This window comes from Triturus cristatus, chromosome 7 (genome assembly GCF_964204655.1).
Source record: "Triturus cristatus chromosome 7, aTriCri1.1, whole genome shotgun sequence".
Taxonomy (NCBI): domain Eukaryota; kingdom Metazoa; phylum Chordata; class Amphibia; order Caudata; family Salamandridae; genus Triturus; species Triturus cristatus.
The window spans coordinates 1,614,356,047-1,614,375,279 of NC_140590.1; the positions used below are offsets into that span (position 1 = coordinate 1,614,356,047).

At 50.1% G+C, this 19,233-nt stretch overlaps 1 protein-coding gene across 1 annotated transcript in view; it reads left to right on the forward strand.

Moving 5' to 3' along the window:
- The window catches only part of LOC146812509 (targeting protein for Xklp2-B-like), a 131,712-nt gene extending 113,497 nt beyond the window's left edge, over positions 1-18,215 (forward strand). The window contains exons 14-16 of the mRNA XM_085619511.1: positions 2,914-3,013; positions 3,375-3,533; positions 17,739-18,215. Coding sequence (XP_085475637.1) covers positions 2,914-3,013; positions 3,375-3,520 — 246 coding nt within the window. The 3' untranslated portion in view covers positions 3,521-3,533; positions 17,739-18,215. The remainder of the gene's footprint in view (positions 1-2,913; positions 3,014-3,374; positions 3,534-17,738) is intronic.
- The last annotated feature ends 1,018 nt before the right edge of the window (positions 18,216-19,233 follow it).

Genomic DNA, 19,233 nt, shown 5'->3' on the forward strand with positions numbered 1-19,233 from the left:
CACTGCAGTTCTTTTGCAGTCTCCTTCGAAATCTGGACAGAGGTCCTCTTGATGTTTGGCCCACTGAGATTTCAGATCACACTGCAGAGCCTGCATATGCTATTTGACGTGCATTACAAGCAGGAGTCAGAAGGCCATGAGTCCAAGCAGCCTCTGAATCCACCTCACTGAAACCCAGAACAGAGCCAGAAAGACCCGGCTCAGTCTGAAAGTCCTGGACTCTCCTTTGCAAGGGAAAGGCACAAAGCCAAATGTGCCCGAAATGGCTCTGATGGAGTATCTGAGAATGAATGGGATGCAACATTGGCACGTTTATAGTGAGCCCCAAAGAGAACAGTAAGTTTTCCATAGTCTGAAGGAGGTTGACTGCAGAGGGCGAGCCTGCTGTCAACAGCCAGTCGAGGTAGGACTCCTGACCCTCGAAGGTGTGCTTTTACCACCGCCATCACTTTCATGAATATCTGAGGGGCTCTAATGAGACTGAAGGGTAGCACAACAAGCTGAAAATTGTCCTGACACCATGAACTATAGGTGGTGCTGCTGGCTCTGCAGGATGGTATATGGAAATGGGTGTCCTGCAAACTTAACACCACCATCCAGTCTCTAGGGCAGACAAATCCTGGGCCTATGAGCATGTTCAATTCCTCCTTCCCGAGGAATGCTTTAAGAGTGTAGATCTAAAACGGGACTAAGGCCTCCATCATTCTTTGGCACCAGAAAGTAGCACGATAACCACCACAACCTACTTCTGGCACAGGCACCCAGCACCCACTCAATCGCTCCTCTGGCCAAAAAGGCTGTCGCTCCATGTTGTGAGACTAACAGATGGTACTCTCTCAGTCCAGGGACTGTGGAAAGTGCTAGAGAGTGGCAAGGAGGAGCTCTTCTATCTGCAGGATTCACTTATCTGAGGTTCTGGTCTGCCAACCAAACCGGGCAAGAATTGTTGTATTCTGACTCCAACCGGGTGACTCTGCTCCATGTTAAAGGGCTTTGGCAGGGGGGGCCTGGGGGAGGCTTATTGGCTCACTGACCTTGACTGCAGGGCTGGTGGGTGCCACTGCTCCAAAACTGAGCACATTGCTGAAGCTGTGCTTCCTGGCAGTATGGAGTACCTCTACCAAAACCATGAAAGGAACAGTAGGTCTGATGCAGTTGGCGAGGCAGATCATCCAAGGGTGGGAGGGAGTGTGTGGCCCTGCTCTTTAAATCCCTCTAGTGCGGAGTCTTCTATGGCTCCAAAAAAAGTCCTTTCAAAGGGCATGTCCATGAGGGAGAACTGGACATCGCCTATAAAAACCTGTTTACCGCAGCTGGGAGTGGCAGTGAATGGCATTGCTGATGCCAGTGGGTCACCCGATGGAATCTGTGGTGTCTGAGCTACTATGACTTGTGAACTTGCCGCATCACCACCATCCTGTATAGCTTTAAGGACTGGTCAGATGCTTTCAGTACACCTGGAAGGGCTTGAGCCACCGAATCCCAAAGAGCATGAGAATAGTCACCCAGTCAACTGGTCTCCTTTCTGGGTAAGTAGTCCGTAAAGTGTTCGGATTAGTCCATCTACTCCATGCCTGCACCACTAAGCTCTTTGGAAACTGGTGCCAAGACAAAAAATGCAGGGTTGCCTTGTACCCGGTTGGTGGCCTTGGCAATTTGGCAGTTTGCCCAAGGGTCAGAGCAAGGTTTGGTTCATGCCCCTAAAATGGTATGTGTGAGGGCCTCATTTAAAGGTAATAGGGGCTTCGTGGTAGTGTGCCCCGGTTGGAGAACTTCAGTCAAAAGATAGGTTTAGATCTGAGGTGGTAAACTGGTTGTCAAGAATTTCAGCTGTCCTCCGAATGAACATAGCAAAAGAAGCGTACACTTCTGTGGCAGGACTTGGGGATTTGAGGGGGCTAGATTCAGAGGTGTCTGGTAGGCCATCACACCAGTTATCTTAATGGGAGGGTTGGACATTTTTATCAACTGCATCCTAGTCCGTCTGTGGCAAACAAGGAATGCTATGTATGGGGTCATCTTTGTAGAGGTGCAAAGTCGAGCTGTGCAGGGTGTGATTCGACAGCAACGCAGCTTGGCCTAAGTTGATGTTGAAACTGTGCTGACTTTCCGATTGGGTGCACAATGGGTACCTCTTTAGTCGCTAATGGAGTCTAGTATTCCCTGGAGATGGTGTAGACTAGGCAGAATTAGTATGGGCCCCAGAAGCAACTAAACCAATCCTTTTCCCTCGTGGTCATCTATCAAAATACATCCCCCCCCCCCCCCCCCCTCACCTGGCCCCATCGCTCTTACTTGCTGCGGCTGGATCCAACTGGCTAGAGGGTGAATCCGCCAGCGGCAACCCAGCTGGAGTGCTCACAGCTCCTTGGGGCCCAAAGGTGTACCAGCGGGAGATGGACGGGATCGAAGAATCGGAGCCTGGCCAACGCAGAAGTCTTGGATCTGCCTCCGTGGTCCTGTTAAAGACCTTAGCTGTCATTGAGCAAGAAGACCGTTCCATTGCACACTGAAAAGAAGTTTGTCAAACTGTCTCGGAGCCTAAAGACTGCTCCAGATCCACATCTGGTGGAGCAGGGACCGGAACTGTCAGTGCGCGTGAGTGGCAGTCATGAGCCCCTGCACGTCCTTTCGAGGGTTGAGCATTGTCAATGCACAGCCATACAGCGCCAGGTACTGGTGCACAGATGTACTGCTCAAATGTTTCTGGATTCTGTTTGATGGCTGAGGAATATTCAAAAGATGGATTTCTGATAGTCTCCCTGCAGATTCCTGTAGTGCACTGTCCCCTTTTGGGGGGGGCAGGAGGAGACTGCTGTGTAGACTGGCTGTAGACCAAAAAACTAAGGCTCAGTTTAGACACGAAGTGCAGGGACCCAATAAACCTAATTACAAACTGCTCTTTATCTACAGAAAGAAGGCGCGCTCAGACGGCAGGATGAAGCTGCACACGTCAGCACTCCACCCAACAGTGTAATCTGTCCGGAAACGTTTGCACCAGAGAATTTGTTGGGTGAGTCTTCATCTGCTTCCACCTGACCAACCATTCACTGCAGCCCCTTCCCATTTCTTACAGGTGGTGGACTTGAAGGGACAGATGGGAGGCAGACTCTTATCCTTGGAAGGGTTGGAACTCTGACCCCATTTCCCCGGTTTCCTTTTATGCTGCTGTTGGCTGTAGTCTTGCTTGGACTAGGGTGGTCTACATGCCCAAGTACAACTATACTTCTTCATTTAGCACATATTTGCAAATGATGTAGCTGCTGTTCATGATACCAGATGTCAGATTAACAGGCTTACTACATATGTAGTGTTTATCCAGTAGGAACAATTTTGTATCTCAAAGTTGTTGTATTTTATTTTTCTCTCTTTAGTTCAAGACCGATTCCATCTGGTCACGGAGAGGTGTGGGACGGAGGAGTTCGAGAGGCAGATGGCTGAACTTCAACCCTTTAAGGCGGAGGTGGAAGAGGAGAGGAGGCTTGGGAAGGAAGTGCAAAGGGCCAAAGAGCAGGATTGAAGGAATGATTGTGGTGAGTCTACAGCTAGTGTACCAGAATTGCAGAACAGACTCTGGATGAACAGATGGGACCTTAGACCAGTGGGTTGCTTGCTATAGTAACGGGTATGCTGGAGTTTCATCACTGCTTCCACGACTGCCAAAGTGCATACTTCTGTAGGACACATCTAGTGCTAAAGTGCTCATGCATCCACCGATGTTGAATGCACAGCAGTATCAGTCAATGCAAACATCGGGGGCTATCCGGTGGTCGTGGGTTCATGTGAAATCATACAACTTTAAACAAAAAAATCAGCTTCTGGAAGAAAAATATCCACCATTATTTAAGTGATCAAATCAATATTTAGTCTTTTGGTTACTAAAAGGGCAGGTGCACATGAGAATCCCTTTTTCGGCCAGTTTCTCAGACATTGTAAAAGGAAGTAGCAGCCACCATCTTGTTTTTGTTTAGCTGTTGAAAAATGAATTACAGAAGCCCTTACTGAACTAAGAATGAAAATCTGGTGTGGCTCCAGAAACCATCTTAGGCCATTAACTATTGTAATCATACAATGGAGGCTTTAAATACAAACAAAAGAAGCCCTTGCACAGCCTATAAGAAGCGAGTCCTTCCCTAATGAGTTACACATGCATGAAATGAAAACAGAAGGAATATAAATCAACCCTCCCAGTGGTGTACATTTCATCAACTCTGCCCATTGACAGCCTAGTGCTTCATCACAGTACACTTGAAACGCATGTAGACCCTCATGTATGCACTCCTGGTTGAATCCTGGTCTGTAAACTCCTAATCCTGTGCGACCCAGTTTGTCTAAGATGGAGCCGACTATCATCCTCCGATCCATGTTTGGGAACTTTGAATAGACCTACCACCTTCAGACTTTCAGGCACACCATGGGTGTTTAAAGAAATTGAACAATTGCCAATCATGACGAGGTACATGTGCCTATACAAGTATCGAACTTTGAGGGGTGTGTAATGCTTAGCTGATCTATTGAGTGTACTTCACTCCTTATATAAAGCCATTTGACAGGCGATGCTTTCTTTGTCCTGCTCTCCCTGCCAGATGGACATTACTCCTAATGTGCTGGTGCAGCATACCAGCCTGGGTGGTGCGAGACCACGCTGTCACCAAGATCTCTGATTAGTCTTTACTGTTACAAACCTGTTGCTGGGAACAGGAGGACAATAGTTGTGGGATTGTGGGGGGAGGGCGGGAATCTGAGATATGGGGTGGGGGGGGGGGGTGGAAATAGAGGGGTATTTATGGCCTTGATGGAGTCTTCGGTACTAAGGGTCTGATCCAGTGTAACGGGAGGGTGCCTGGGCCCTTCAAAGATCAATGAATCCTGCACGTCTGGAGTGTCAGATTCCTGATCTTGTGTATGATTGTGAGGGGTGGAGAGGGGGGGGGGGGTGGATCTCCACTGCTTTCCTGCAAAAGGCTAGCCTTGTGTCTTCCAGAAAATCACAAATGGCTCCACCCCAAAAGCTGCAACATGTTCATGCCCCCTAGCATGGAGCAGTTCATTTATAAGGCACCTGGACTTCTGCTCCCTTGTGCTTAACCTGGTTTGCTAGCACGACAGCCAACATTGCCTTAAAATGAGTCTTCACTTCCACACTGCCACAGGGGCTGGTGCAGTACTCATCCCCGATGCCTCCACCTCCCTTGTGTTCCAGTGCCCCTGTCCTACCCCATCCCTAGCAGTCCTAAAGCATTACTAGCCACACAAATTGTACACACAAAGCACTCTGAGAAAGCTGCCTCTACTAAAACCTTGTAAATCAGTGTACTTTCATAATTTGCATATGGCTTGAATTTCACTGAACACGCTAATTATTGCAGCAGAGAGTGGGCAGGATGCAGGGCTTCTGTTTAGAGTGCTTCTGTGACCAGTCTGTGCAGCTCAGAGAAGGGGGCCCAGAGGTTAGGCAAATTTGTGTTTTTATTTTGGGTGCGGATGGAGCGCGACTAAACCTGCAATGTCACTGTACTCTTTGACAACCGCATAAACCAGACCCAAAAGTAATCTGAATATTGGAACCAGTCTTTCGGGTGTTGTGTACAACTACTCTGTCATTGAGAGTCTTAGATGATCGAGGATCTTACTGTCGACTACTCCGCATGAACGTTTTCAGAAAACAAGCGAACTTTTTTTATTTTAATTCAACCACTAGATGGCAGAACGTGCACATCACGCATAAATCTGCATTTTCAGTGTCGAGTATTGTTTTTGGAAAGGTATTTATTTTGTTTCCCACGTGCTAGAACGACTGTGTATCCTGCAGGTCAGTCACCCTAACTCATTGTGTATTTATGTACCGCGTGGTGTATGTCCATTTACCAATGAAACTCTCTTCAAGGCCCTCTAGACTAGGGCCCCTCTCCGCCTTCCAAAACTAGAGGAGATGCCATGCGCGTGCCCATCGCCTGTCCGGGTGCGCAGATGGTTTGTCTCCCTTAGCGACCCAAAGCGACAATAGTCTCGCCAAGCGACGCAGCTGCGTGGCATTCGCTAGGCGAGACCTAAAAAGGAAGGGAAGCACTGAGATTACACTGAGAAAGTTGAATGGCCTTCTCTCAGCCAGGCAAACGCCGCCACATTCTGGCTCCGTCCAACCAACTAGGAGAGTTTGGTGACCCAACTGCCATTGGGTCTGTGGACACTGTATACCTCCGCAGGCGGCACATGCTACCAGCTGCAGTATGCTTGGTCATGGTTCTGTCACACAATGAAACCTTGTGCTACTCCGAGGACAACAGACCCCCCCCTCCCCCCCCCCCCCCCCCCCCCCCCCCCCCCCATGAATTGATTGTTCCACCAGAGTCGTCCTTAGCCACTCGTTTCTACGAGGCCCTATTGAGTCTCCAGCCCATCCATACGAAAAATGGTTCTTCCTTCTTTCAAACTGATCAACCAGGCGGATACATTTTAGTGTGAGCTTTCATAAGATTTAGTTTTTTTTGTTTTTTAATGTCTTTCCAAATCAGTTTGTTTAAAACAGTATGGTGGTGCTGTTGACATGCGCTCTAGTGTAATTTCGTAATCTGGATTACCCTTTCCATTGTCTGCCTGTTTACTCCTGCCTCACCCTTTCATTTAATCTGTTTCACTACATACTGCTGCCTGTGCCCCTGTCTTATGTCCCTGTGTCTCCTCCTGCCTATAATGATCCTCCAGTACATGAAAGTGCCTCAATGTAGCCTTCCAGGCAGGTTTTTTTCATGTCTCACCATGTAGTTTATATTAGCTGCTTGTCAATTCTCCACAGCATTCAGCACAACTGTCTGAGCAGAATATTTTTGATTGGGAGTATCTATCTAAAAGCTTTAAATCACCTTTTGGCATAAGCCTGTCCTCCGCTTGTAACGTTTCTTTATGATGTTAAATTTTCAGACTTTGGAATTCTGCAGGACTGGCAACTGCCTTGTTTCAGCAATGATCTGCTATAGGTTATTCACACTGTATCCTATTGATTCTCTTTCGGCTACAATTTACTCTTTTTGGGTGCAACTCACCAGTGACCAAGGGAGGCTTTTGAAACTCTGTATGCTGGTGTGGACCATCCATTTTCCGGGTGGTGGTGCCAGCAATGTTTTCAAGTTTAGATTGTGCCTGTCTTCTATTTGAGCTCTCCTGTAGATTTTGTCTGGTGTTTGCAAAGCCTGCAGAGTTCAGTGACCCAGGTACATGCCAAAGGGATCAGGTGTCCCGCTGTAAGGTATTTTCTTGATGTGCATAGCAAAACCCATTTAGAGTGTCAGTCACAGTACTGGCTCTTATGGCAAAATGTGCATTCTACAGCAGGACCGTTTGGATTATCTCAATACTCCAGATGTGAGAATTCACTCTCTGAGGATGCTGTTTGTGTCTGGTTGCTAGCTCCTTGAATTCATTCATGTGATGCTGATTGTTGGTTGAGAACTAAGCAGGTTTCTGGGGGAAAATTTGATTCGAGGGATTGGTTCTTTGTAAACTGTAATGACTAGCAAATTATCTTGTTTGTGAGCTTTGAGGTCACTTGTAAGGCGCAGGCCTTGTATGAGGTCTCCGAGGCAACTGCCTTAATGGGGTGTATCCAGTGGAAGGAGCAGCTATCACTGGAAGTATCCCTGTGGCAGATATGAGCGAATGAAGGATGCTCTGATTAGGTGGTTTGTGCTGAAGCCAGCTCAGTATGTTCAGAGATTCCTGAACTGCAAGAGTGGGTCTGTTTGAGATTTGGATTCATGCTGTATTGTGTGATTGGAATGAATGAATAGGTGAGATGGATGGAGGCCAAGAACTGTCCGTCTTTAACCCGTTGAAGATGGAAGTGCTGTACCCCATTTAGGTAATACCTGTCTGTTACAGAGTGGGTTCCAGAGATGCTTGCTGTGTTAGCTGACTAGTGGTTAGCTAACAGGGTTAACTAAGTGCTAGAGCACCATAGCCATCTAAGCCAAAGGGGAGATTAACTTGCCAGACAAATTCCAAACCAGGAGATAAAGGCCATGGTAATTCCTTGGGGACTCAAGGAGGACCCAGGAAAAATGTGAATGGTAATGGTGTCTGAGAAGGAACATCATGAGAAGGATGACCGGGAACTTCTTCCATGGTGGTGACTTGCCACAAGGTGAGATACTTAAAGAGATTGTCAGGTGTTAGACCTGGCACCATTGGTGTGGGTCTCCCTTCCTTTTTTTTCGCTATTGCCTCCTGTGTTTTTGCGATGTTTTGCTGGTCTAGATGCTTTGGGCACTTTGCCACTGCTATTCAGTGCCGAAGTGCAAGTACTCCCTATTGTAAATTGTTGTAATGGATTAGTGACACCATGATTGCTAGGGTCTGACCAGTAAATCAAATAGCCAAAGTGCACCATGTGTGCCCAGGGCCTGTAAATCAAATGCTGCTGGTGAGCTTGCAGCACTGGTTGTGCCACCCACAGAAGCAGCTTGTAAAATATGGCTCAGGCCTGCCATTGCAGAGCCTGTGTGCAGTCTGGGACTGTCATGTCGACTTGGCAAGTGCACACACTTGCCAGTCCCTAAACCTTCCCTTTTCTACTTATTAGTCACCCCTAAGTTAGGCCCAAGGGCAGGGTGCATTGTATGTAAAAGGTAGGACATGCCTTGATGTGTGTGGCATGTCCTAATAGTGAATTACAGCCAATTTCGTTTTTCACGATAGCAAGGCTATCTGTTCCCATAGGCAAAAATGGGCAGTTTGATTATAATCTCTTATAATCCTAGCTGACCCTAGGAACAAGATACGAAAATAATATTTAGTATGCCTGAACTCAGAATGTTTTTTTTTTTTTTTTGAAAAGATTTTATTGTGCATAAAAAGAGTTACAAACACGGGCCTACAACCACCAGGGCCGGCCGCTAGTAGTCGAAGTGTTCCAGCATATCAGAAAACAATGACTGGCCCACAGGGGCTCCGCACTATCACAGTAGATCAGACTGCACATAAAGGAAATCAGCATACACACTTTTAATATAAATAACAACAAAAAAGAAAAATACAAAAATACAACAAACAAGGCGAAACGACTTATGAAGGGCGGCGAACACCAGCCGGGGGAGTCAACACCCAACCACCCGAGGGCGGTCAATAAAAGAAGACCTGAGAGGGAGGGGGGGGCCACGAGAGAACCAAATCTGTACTCCAAAGTAAGAGATGCACAAGGAACCCTCAAGGATCAGGGGGACGAGGCAACCCCGGACGTATCCACCAAAGGGGAGCACAGATAGACCCACGATACGCGTTCCACTGCCCCCAAATTTTAACCCACGCCCCCGGTTTACCACGGGCCACATACACCGTTTTCTCCCTGAACATGCACCAGTCCATGTTTTCCTTCCAGACGGACACGGTGGGAGGCCGCTGGGAACCCCAAAGCTGCGCAATATCTCTTTGCAATCATGTTCCCCCAAGGCCGCCTACCGAGCCTGAGCCGCATTGCAGTCATTGGGCTCCCATACATTCAGCACACAACGACGCACCTCCGGCAGCAGAGCGACCCCGGTGACTCGTCTCATAATATCATGCACCCGGCGCCAGTATGCCGCCACCTCGCGGCATTCCCATAGGATATGGAGAAAGGTAGCACTGAGCCCGCAGCCACGCTTACAGAGTCCGTCGTCTGAAAACCCCATCGAGACCAGGCGGGGGCCCGTCACATATACACGATGGAGAATCTTAAGCTGGACCAGGCGGAGACGGGCCGGGATGGCCACCTCCTTAGGGGATGACAGCGCAGTCTGCCAGTCCTCATCGTCCAGCTCCACCCCATCTCCCGTCCATGCCTCCCGAAGACGCACCAAGAGGTCAGCCCGATTGTTTATCAGTTTTTTGTAAATCAGGGAGATAGTACTGTCGGGAACGTGACCATCGAGTATGCGGTCCTCGAGAGGCGAAGAAGAAGGGACCGTGGTCCCCTCCCCAAAGACCGAAAGCAGGGCGTGCCGAACCTGTGCATAACGGAAGAACTCTGTCACTAAGCTCATACTCGCGCTGAAGTGCCGCAAAGGATTTAACCGCACCTTTAACCCACAGGTCCCCCACTCTGCTGATGCCGATCGTATCCCAGCGCTCGAAGCCTTTCGTTGTCCAGAGGCTTCCCAAGCGGTCTGAGTCGAATAGAGGAGTGGCGCACGTTAAACGCTCACTCCAGCCCATCGCAACGTTAGCCGCCTTCCATACACGGACCGCAATCCTGGTAGGGCCCGTAAGGGCCCTACCAGCACACCGCGAGTAAAGCGCGCTGTTATAGTTACCGCCGGGGAGCAGGAATTTGTCATCTCATATGCCGGGTTCGAACCCGGAACGTACGTAGCATGATTAATGGCAGACAGCTGGGAGGCCCAATAGTACCGTCTAATATCAGGAAGCGCGATGCCCCCGTCATACCAGGAAAGAGTCAGCTTGGCCAAAGCGATACGCGATCGCCCGTCCCAAACCAGTCTCCTCTGCAAACTCTCCACCTCCCTAAAGTAGGCCGCAGGAATGACATCGAAGGAGTTCTGGAGTGCATAAAGGAATCTGGGAAGGGACATCATTTTAAACAGCGCCGCGCCACCAAGCGGAGACAAGGGCAGCTTACACCACCGAGCCGTATCTGCCCTCAAACGCCGGAGTGGAGACAGGAGATTCTGCTCATAGCGGACCGCCGGATCCAACGAAACGTACACCCCCAGGTATTTAAAGCCGGACTGAGATATTTGGAGCGGAAGCCGAGGCGGCAAGAGAGGAAGACCACCAGAGATAGGATACACACAAGATTTGGACCAGTTGATTATCAGACCCGAGTTTTTCCCGAAGGAAGTAAGGACATCAAAGAGAACATTGAGCGACTTCCGCGGTGAGGTGAGATACAAGAGAATATCATCCGCGTACAATGAAACCCGATCCTCGAAGCCCGGGGCCCACCGGAGCCCTCTAATCGAGGGCTCCCAACGGAGCCAGGCAGCGAGCGGCTCCAGGGCGAGAGCAAAGAGCAGCGGGGACAACGGGCACCCCTGCCTAGTTCCCCTCCCGAGAGCGAAAGGCCGAGAAACCCGCCCATTGACAACCACCTGAGCCATTGGTCCAGCATAAAGGAGCTTCACCCAGCCAAGGAACCCCTCCCCAAAACCGAACTTCGCCAAGACGGCCCAAAGGAATGGCCATTCAATGGTATCAAAGGCCATCGTGGCGTCTAGGGAAACCAATATGGCCGGTTCAGCGAAGTGCTCAACCCTAGCGAGGACGCCGTGCAAACGCCGTAAGTTGAGAGCGGTATTACGATGTGGGATGAAGCCACATTGATCCGGATGTATCAAGTCACATATAACGCTCAGCAAGCGATTGGCGAGGACCTTAGCAAGGATTTTGGGTTCGGCATTCAGCAGGGAAATAGGCCTATAGGAGGCACAGCGGTCACGTGGCTTACCCTCCTTGGGAATCACCACTATAGTAGCCAGACGCTGGTCGTCAGGAAGGGAACCCCTCTCGAGTGATTCCTGAAACATGACGGAGGAAAGGCGCGATTTTATCCGGGCGCAACTTATATAGTTCAATCGGCAGGCCGTTGGGGCCCATAGCCTTGCCCGAGCGGAGGGAGCGAATCGCAGTAGCTATCTCTTCGACAGACAAAGGGGCATCCATCAGCTCGCGGTCCTCGACGGATAAGCCGGGCAGGGCAATATCCCGAAGCAGAAGACTAGAGTCGTCCTCATCTCTATCAGACACCTGGGAGTACACTGCACGGAGGTGGTCAGCAAAACACTCAACAATCTCACCAGGCTCAGTCACACACACTCCATCCGACACCCGAAGCTCCGGGACCACACGATTCACTCTCTCCTTCTTGTCCAACCAGGCAATCAGCTTACCCGCCTTGTCTCCGGCGTCATACAACCTGCCCTGCTGCTCCCTATACATAGTCTTGGCAGCATCAGTGACGAGAGACTTATATTCAAACTGCTTCAGGCTGAGGGCATGCAGCCCATCCGGGGTGACACCCGCCTCCAAGGCTGCCTCCAGCCCTGATATTTCAGTCTCCAGCGTCACAGCCGCCTCTCTCTTGACCCTCTTGGCCTCCACAATCTGGGACAGGGCATGCCCGCGGAGCACTGCTTTGAAAGCTTCCCACAGGGACACCGAGGACCGCACCGACCCCTCATTCTCAGAAAAATATTGATCAATCGACTTAATCAGGCTATCACGGATCTTGGGGTCTCGCAGGTACCAAGGGTTAATAGGAGCGATCCGCCCAGCGGACCGCGACCCGGTGTCAAAAAGCAACCACAGTGGGGAATGATCAGAAATACCCCTGGCCAGGTGTTTGACCTCTCGAATCCGAGCAGCCTGGGCCGCGGGCATGAGGAAATAATCCAGTCTGGAGAGACTCCCATGGGCCCCAGAGTGAAAGGTGTACTGACACTGTGTCGGATGCATTAACCTCCAACAGTCCACCAGACCGAAGGTCTCCAGGAGCCCGCCCAGCCACGCCTGGGCAGCAGGGAGGGCCCTGGGCGGATGACGGTCCAGGTCACCCGAGACAACCGAATTAAAGTCCCCACCCATAAGCAAAAGACTGTCAGGAAGCCCAAGCAACATACGACCCAAGTCTGAGAAGGTGGAGTTCTGGAGGCCCGGGGGAACATAGACCGAGATCAAGGAAAGGGACTGCCCCTCCCACCTCCCAGTCAGAGCCACATAGCGCCCTCTATCGTCTGGGACCACCCTAGTGATCTCCAACGGAAGTGAAGCTCGCAAGAGAATGCCCACCCCTCTCGAACCAGTGGTGAAACCAGAGTGGGCCACAAGTCGATATCCCCCCCCTGTTCATAGCCCGACAAACATTGCCAACCAGATGCGTCTCCTGTAAGAACACCACATCAGGAGTCAGACGACGTAGATATTGCAGCACAACACCCCGTTTGATACGGCCCCCCCAATCCATTGACGTTCCAAGACATCAATCTCAACCCGTCCCCCCCCCCCCCCCCCCCAATCCCATACATCAAGGGCCCCCTAGCAAAGAGCTCAACACCCAAGGATGAACCATAGCCAATACTTCGCCTTGAAAACAAAAAACACAAATGCAAACAACCCCACCCACCCACCAACCCCCCCCCAACTCCAACACCCCCCACCCTGCACCCCTGCGGTCCAAAAAACCACCCCAACTTGCAGTGTGCCTGTCTCCCTACAAATCCCATTCTACGAAAAGACCCCGGAGGAGGGAAGGGACCCGTCCCCGCCCGCTCCCCACACACAACATAGTGAAACAAAATGCACAAAAGAAGTAGAACCCAGCCGAACAGTACAACCTGGCAGAGTCCGGGACCATAAGTCACTCCAAAGGAGACCCACCACCCTCGGTACCAGCAGAGGGCCCAGTCCGGTAACCCCGGTCTGGCAGCAAATCCAGCCAGTCACTCAGTCGCAGGAGAGTCAAAAAAGGTAGTCCGATCTTCATGTTCCACTCGGAGCCTTGCAGGATAAAGCATAGAGTACTTGAGACCGAGGTCCCGGAGACGCCGCTTCACCCCCTGGAAGCCCATCCGCTGTTTCTGGACAAGTTGGGTGAAGTCCGGGAAAAAGTTAATGGACGAGTTCTCATGTCGGACCGGGCCATGGACCCGTGAGGCCTGCAGAATCGCGTCTCGGTCTCTGTAATGGAAAAGTCTCGCAACGATAGGCCTCGGGGGGGGGGGGGGGCACCCGGTCGCGGCCGGCCACCTGGGACTCGATGGGCCCGCTCCACAGCGAAAAACTTACTCAGGCCAGCGGGAGCAAAATGTTCGAGGATGAGCTCCTCGACCAGGAGATCAACCGGGCGGTTATCGGAGGTCTCGAATGCCTAGGACGCGGATGTTATTGCGGCGGGCCCGTCCCTCGAAGTCTTCCAGCCGCCGGGCCATCAGATCATTGGCCGACTTGAGATCGCCGATAGTGGCCTGCAGGTCCGACACGTCCGTACCAAGGGAGGACGTCCGCACATCCAGCGATTGAACCCTCTCGTTGGTCTTAGAGAGATCCGCCCGGATTAGCGTAATGTCAATGGCCACCGTGTCGATTTTACGGGCCAAGGCCTCGTACTGTGTAGCGATGGTCTCTCTGATGCCCTTAATGGCGCCCATGATGTCCTGCAGGGACAGATCCGGAGAAACGGACGGGCCACCACTGGTGTCCTCCGGGGGGACATTGGCCGTCCCGGGGGATCCTTTACCCTGAGTGTAGCGGTCCATGTTGTTCGTCTGGACCGGTCCCCCACGTAGGGATGTTTTGGTCTTACGCCTCTCGGGGTCTCCCTTGCCTCCCATGAGAACCTCGATCGCCGAAGGGGACCACCGAGGAAGCGTCGAGGTGGCACAGGCCAGGCAGACGCGTGTCGCACCACAGGCCGCAATATGGCGGAGCGAAGGGACCACCGTCAATGAGCACACTGGCAGCAGACTAAGCCACCGGCTTCAAGCGAAGGCAAAATGAAAGCCCAGTCGCACCAAGCAAGTCCAGTCCAGCCCCTCAAAGACCAAAAGTGAAACCGAAAGTGATGTGACGGCCACTGGCACAGCTCCGCTGCCGTTGTTGTTCAACTACGCCCCGGCTCCACAGATCACCCTCGCATCGGGCACAGCCGTCGGGTGGGCCTCAAAAGTTCAAACCACCATAACTCCGGATTGCCAGGTCCGATTTGATTTCCGAAAGGAGTTTAGTGTTAAGCCAGCATTCGTCTCCCAGATTCCATCAACCAAGCCAGGATAGATTCAGGATAAATTCCGAGGAGCAGCGAGGGTCCGGGGAGCCCTGTGCTCACGCGACCATCTTGGATGCGCGCTAGGCTCCTCCTCCGCTGAACTCAGAATGTTAATACATCTTTTAGTGTGGGTGATTTTTACATTATGTGTTTGAAAATTTCAGTTGTAGAAAATAGATATTTTCTTGCCTAACCATACAGCATGCCTCTGCTTGATTTGTGAATTCCATGTCTGGTCTGTGAATGACTGGATGACAGGGGGTGCTGGAGAGGGCCGTGGCAACAGCAGTCTGATGGGTCAGGGCTGGGCTGAATAGGACCTGCATTGAATAAAGTGTGTGTGGGGGGGGGGGGGGGGGAGGATTTCCTTTCACTGACCTGAGCCTTCATAGAATAGAGTAGGGGGAGGAGTCTTCCTTTCAGCTACCTGGGCCAGGTCTGCTTTCAACAATCCTGTTGCCACCTCCTGCCAGGAAGCTGCACCAGGGAGGACAGAACTGGTTTTGGCTGGGCACAGTCACCCCCTGCCTTCAGAGGACAAAGGATTTTGCAGTATAAATATTGGGGCCCAGAACTTTAGATCACTTCTGGTAGTCGAGACAAAACTTTGCCAAGGAGAAGAACCGGAGAAACTGAAGGAAGATTACTGCCCCTGTGCTGTGTGATGTTTGGGTTGGCCTGCGCTGGCTACTTTATTGCCAAGGAATGGAGAAAAGGACTTTGTTGTGTTTACTTTATCATCTTGAGTAAGACCTCCACGGTCTTGTGACTGACCTTGCCTCCTGTTCTGAAGTCTCAGGGACACAGACTTCACCACCAGCTGCCCCCTGACTTCCCTCGTGGGATTTCTATCTGTAGAGAGGTGCCTGCTTTTGTTTGGGCCCTCCTGAGAAGTCTGCGTGTTGCTGGGAGCTGGCAGCGTGAAGCAACAAGGAAGCACAGTGCCGCCGCAGCAGTTGCCATCGCATGGCCAAAGAAGTTTGTTGCCGGCACAGCTGTTTGCTGTCTCATCACCAGAGAAGCATGCCACCACCGCAGAGGTCACAGTCACATCACCAGAGAAGCGTGTCGCAGGGCCTGTCGCAGCTGCAGAACATCTTATTTTTAGCTGTCGGGCGTGCACGCATCTCATCAAACGTCGCATCAGAGACTCCATTTTGTTGCATCGGATCATCTCATCGAGGCGCTATCTTGTTGCATCATAACCGGGGCACAGTAAGACTGACGCATCACCTCCCCACGCGGTAAAGAACCAGGCGCATCACCTCCGCTCCAGTAAGGAACCGACTCATCACCGTTGTGTAAGGAACCGACGCCTCCCCTGCAACCCTTTGTTTGTAATGCGTTACGCATCCAAGGTACTTTGAGAGTAAAGTGTCGCATTTACCATCTACATTGAACTTTGCTAATTCTACCCTTTTTTTTTTTTTTTTTTTTTTGTTTTTTACTGGATTGTGAATTTTTGTTGTTTAATCTTTCTCTAGACTTAACACAAGAACACATTTTTCTAAACTGGTGTGGCGTACATTTGTAGTGTATTCACCGTATTACTGTATGTGTTCACAAATGCTTTACACACGGCCTCTGAGAAGCCTGTCTGCTCATGCCAAGCTACCAAGTGGGTGAGCAGGAGTTATTTTAGAAATGTATCCCCCTTACCCTGACAAGAAGCAAGCGCCCCTACTTGGCCAAAGGTACCTACCTCTGCCAACTAGAGACCCCCTTTTCTAACATCAGGCAAAAGAACCTGAACCTGCAGCACCCGTGCTAGCAAGCATGTTACATGTGGGTGGAAGGACCCAATTGTGCTCATCTTGGTAGCTATGGACATCTGGAAGAGGGATCTGGAGACTTTGAAGCACATTCATCCTAACAGGATGGTTTTGTACAGGAAGTTAGTATCCATGGGAGGAAGTGTCTGCCCTCAGGGATACTGGAGCCTTCTGCACTATGGTTGAGAGGAAGGACCTTAAGCCTGAGGAGATACTCTGTGGGACCAAGTGTAGAGTGTATGGAGTATCCACTTGCCATAGTTAAGATTAAGCTCAATGGCAAGGCAGTAAAGGTTGTTGGGGTGAAGGAAAAGCAAGGCACTGGATCGCTTGGGCAATGATTTGATTGTCCCAGTCTTGGTACCAGGGCCACGGCTTTATGGCTTGGCTGACGGCAGAGCACAGACTGCATATCCGTTACCAATTGGGGACTGTAATCATTCCTGATTTGCAGGGACCAAACAAGGCGTCTTCTTGCACAGCTACCTCTCAACCTATTGGGCTTAATGACTCTTGGGATGAGTAGAGGAAGGGGACAAAGACTGTTGCTACAATTTAAAATGGTCCTCTTTTGTTGCCCCACAGGAAAAGTGGGGTTCACTTAATAGGAGCTCAGGAATTCTTTGAAGGAGTCCTGAAATTCACATTGCTGTCTTAGTTTCTTCCCAACCTGCTTGTGGATCACATAATATAGTAACGAACTACATACTCCCTGGTCACTGTATGATCCACATGCAATATGTACAGTGCATACGCACTTTCTACATACCCCCTGCAATCTACCGAGAGCAGCTGACCTTATTTTAAAAGGTGTTCACTACAGGTTTCAGTTCATGATTCAGCTCAAACAGAGTTCACTGTCTCCATTATGGAGGCTCATGACGGAGGTCCAAACAGTACAGGTGAGCAAGCGAAGAATTGGGTTTTTATGGGTTGAACCAATTTCTGTATCCTAGTCGCCCTCGTCAAGTTTCAGATGGGTATGGGGAAGTTCATCTGAATCATACAAGCAGCGCAGTGTGGAGAGGTGTACAGTTTGCCTTTACTTGTAAATAAATGATATCCTTTTGATTTATGTGTTTGTAGAGTAAACCATGAAGGGCTCGACAGCAATGTTAAGTGTCAGTCTTGCGCTACCTCTTGCTTGCTGTTATCTAACTTCCCATTGACCCACCTCAACACTTATCATTTTTCACCCAACCCTCTTGCAGGCATGTAAAGCTCAACCACTGAAGTATGTGACTGTGGAGGTCAGTGGGGGGCACAGATTGTCCTGCGGACACCCAACATCAAACCACTTCAAGTTCAGACCCTGATGGCTTCGAAGTTCTTGTGAACAATGTCCTTCATAAAGACAGCAGCAATTGCTGATTTGTGGGTGCTTTGTGATGTGTATATGTGGATGGTATATATAGCTTGGTCCTCTGGATGGCCTGGATCATTTATTCTGTTTGTAATTACATATTCAATGCACCATTTGTGTGCCTTTTATATCCTTGTTCATCTTTGTCTTCTGACCTCCAATTAGGTCTTATCTTTTAAGCGGCCGGATAAAAAATCCTAGGGTGGCTTTCGCATGGTCACTTGATCACTTATTAGAGTTGAATTCCTATTTATTATATAAAAATAAGATAGACCACTGTCTAGGTCTTGATTTTGTATTTTTCTAATAAACCTGTCTCTAAAAACGTGCTTTTGTTTTTGATTGATAGGTTAGCTTGCAGCTCATATACATCCATGGGTTTCTTGCGGATGGGAAGAACATTGCCAGTGGTTTCAAAAATAGTTACAGCATCTTGCATTCCAGCAAGATTTGGCCCTATACTAAAGAGTTTAAGTGGGTCAGGTAAAGGTGTTTTTATGTGGGACACACACAAACTGCACGATGCCACATCTGCCAACCGCACCTGGCTCACGTGCCCCATTTGGATGTGGCAGAACTACTAGGTTTTTGCTGGACTCCTCCTCTTCTGAAACCCCTGCTCTGGTTGTCTGTTCTACCAGACTGGTGGTGTGACTTTCAGTATTTGCCTTCCAAGATCACAGGCATAGAAATACTCAATAGCCCTGACGCACAGAGGAAGGTCCTGGTTTGTCGAGGCTTTTCTTCCCGGGGGGGGGGGGGGTTACTTTTGTAAGTTAGCTTCAGAAAAATTGAAACTGCAGAGTTGGGTCAAAACCATCTTTGTCAGCTTTGCTTATGAGACCTGTTGGCTTTGCTAATATGCATGGCCATGTTGTCGGCATAATGAGTGTTGTTCACTTGACCAAAAAAAGGCAGATGTGGCGCCTGCATTTTTTAGGCACACTTTAGTGTTTAACAAGCATGCATGTACCCATTAAGGAACATGGGACGACAGTGGGGGGGGGGTGGGGGGGGTGAAAAGATTCACATGAGGCAGAAAACTTGGGACAAAGGGAGAAATGTGCAGGGGCAACATGGAGCTGGGGGGGGGGGGCGCACAAGTGAGCAACAAGTACAGCTGGGGAAGAGAAGCACATGGACGAGCCGGTAACATTGTTGTGGGAGAAAAGTAAACTAGAGACAGCTGATAAACATGTATTGCTATGGAGTGCTTAAACAAAATGAAAAAGGACCCCTAAAATGCGCAGGAGAACCATGGAATCCAGCCGGTTGAGCGGCCATACTCCATGGAAAGGACCAACGCAACATGCACAGGCTGAAATGAGGAAAACCATAGAATA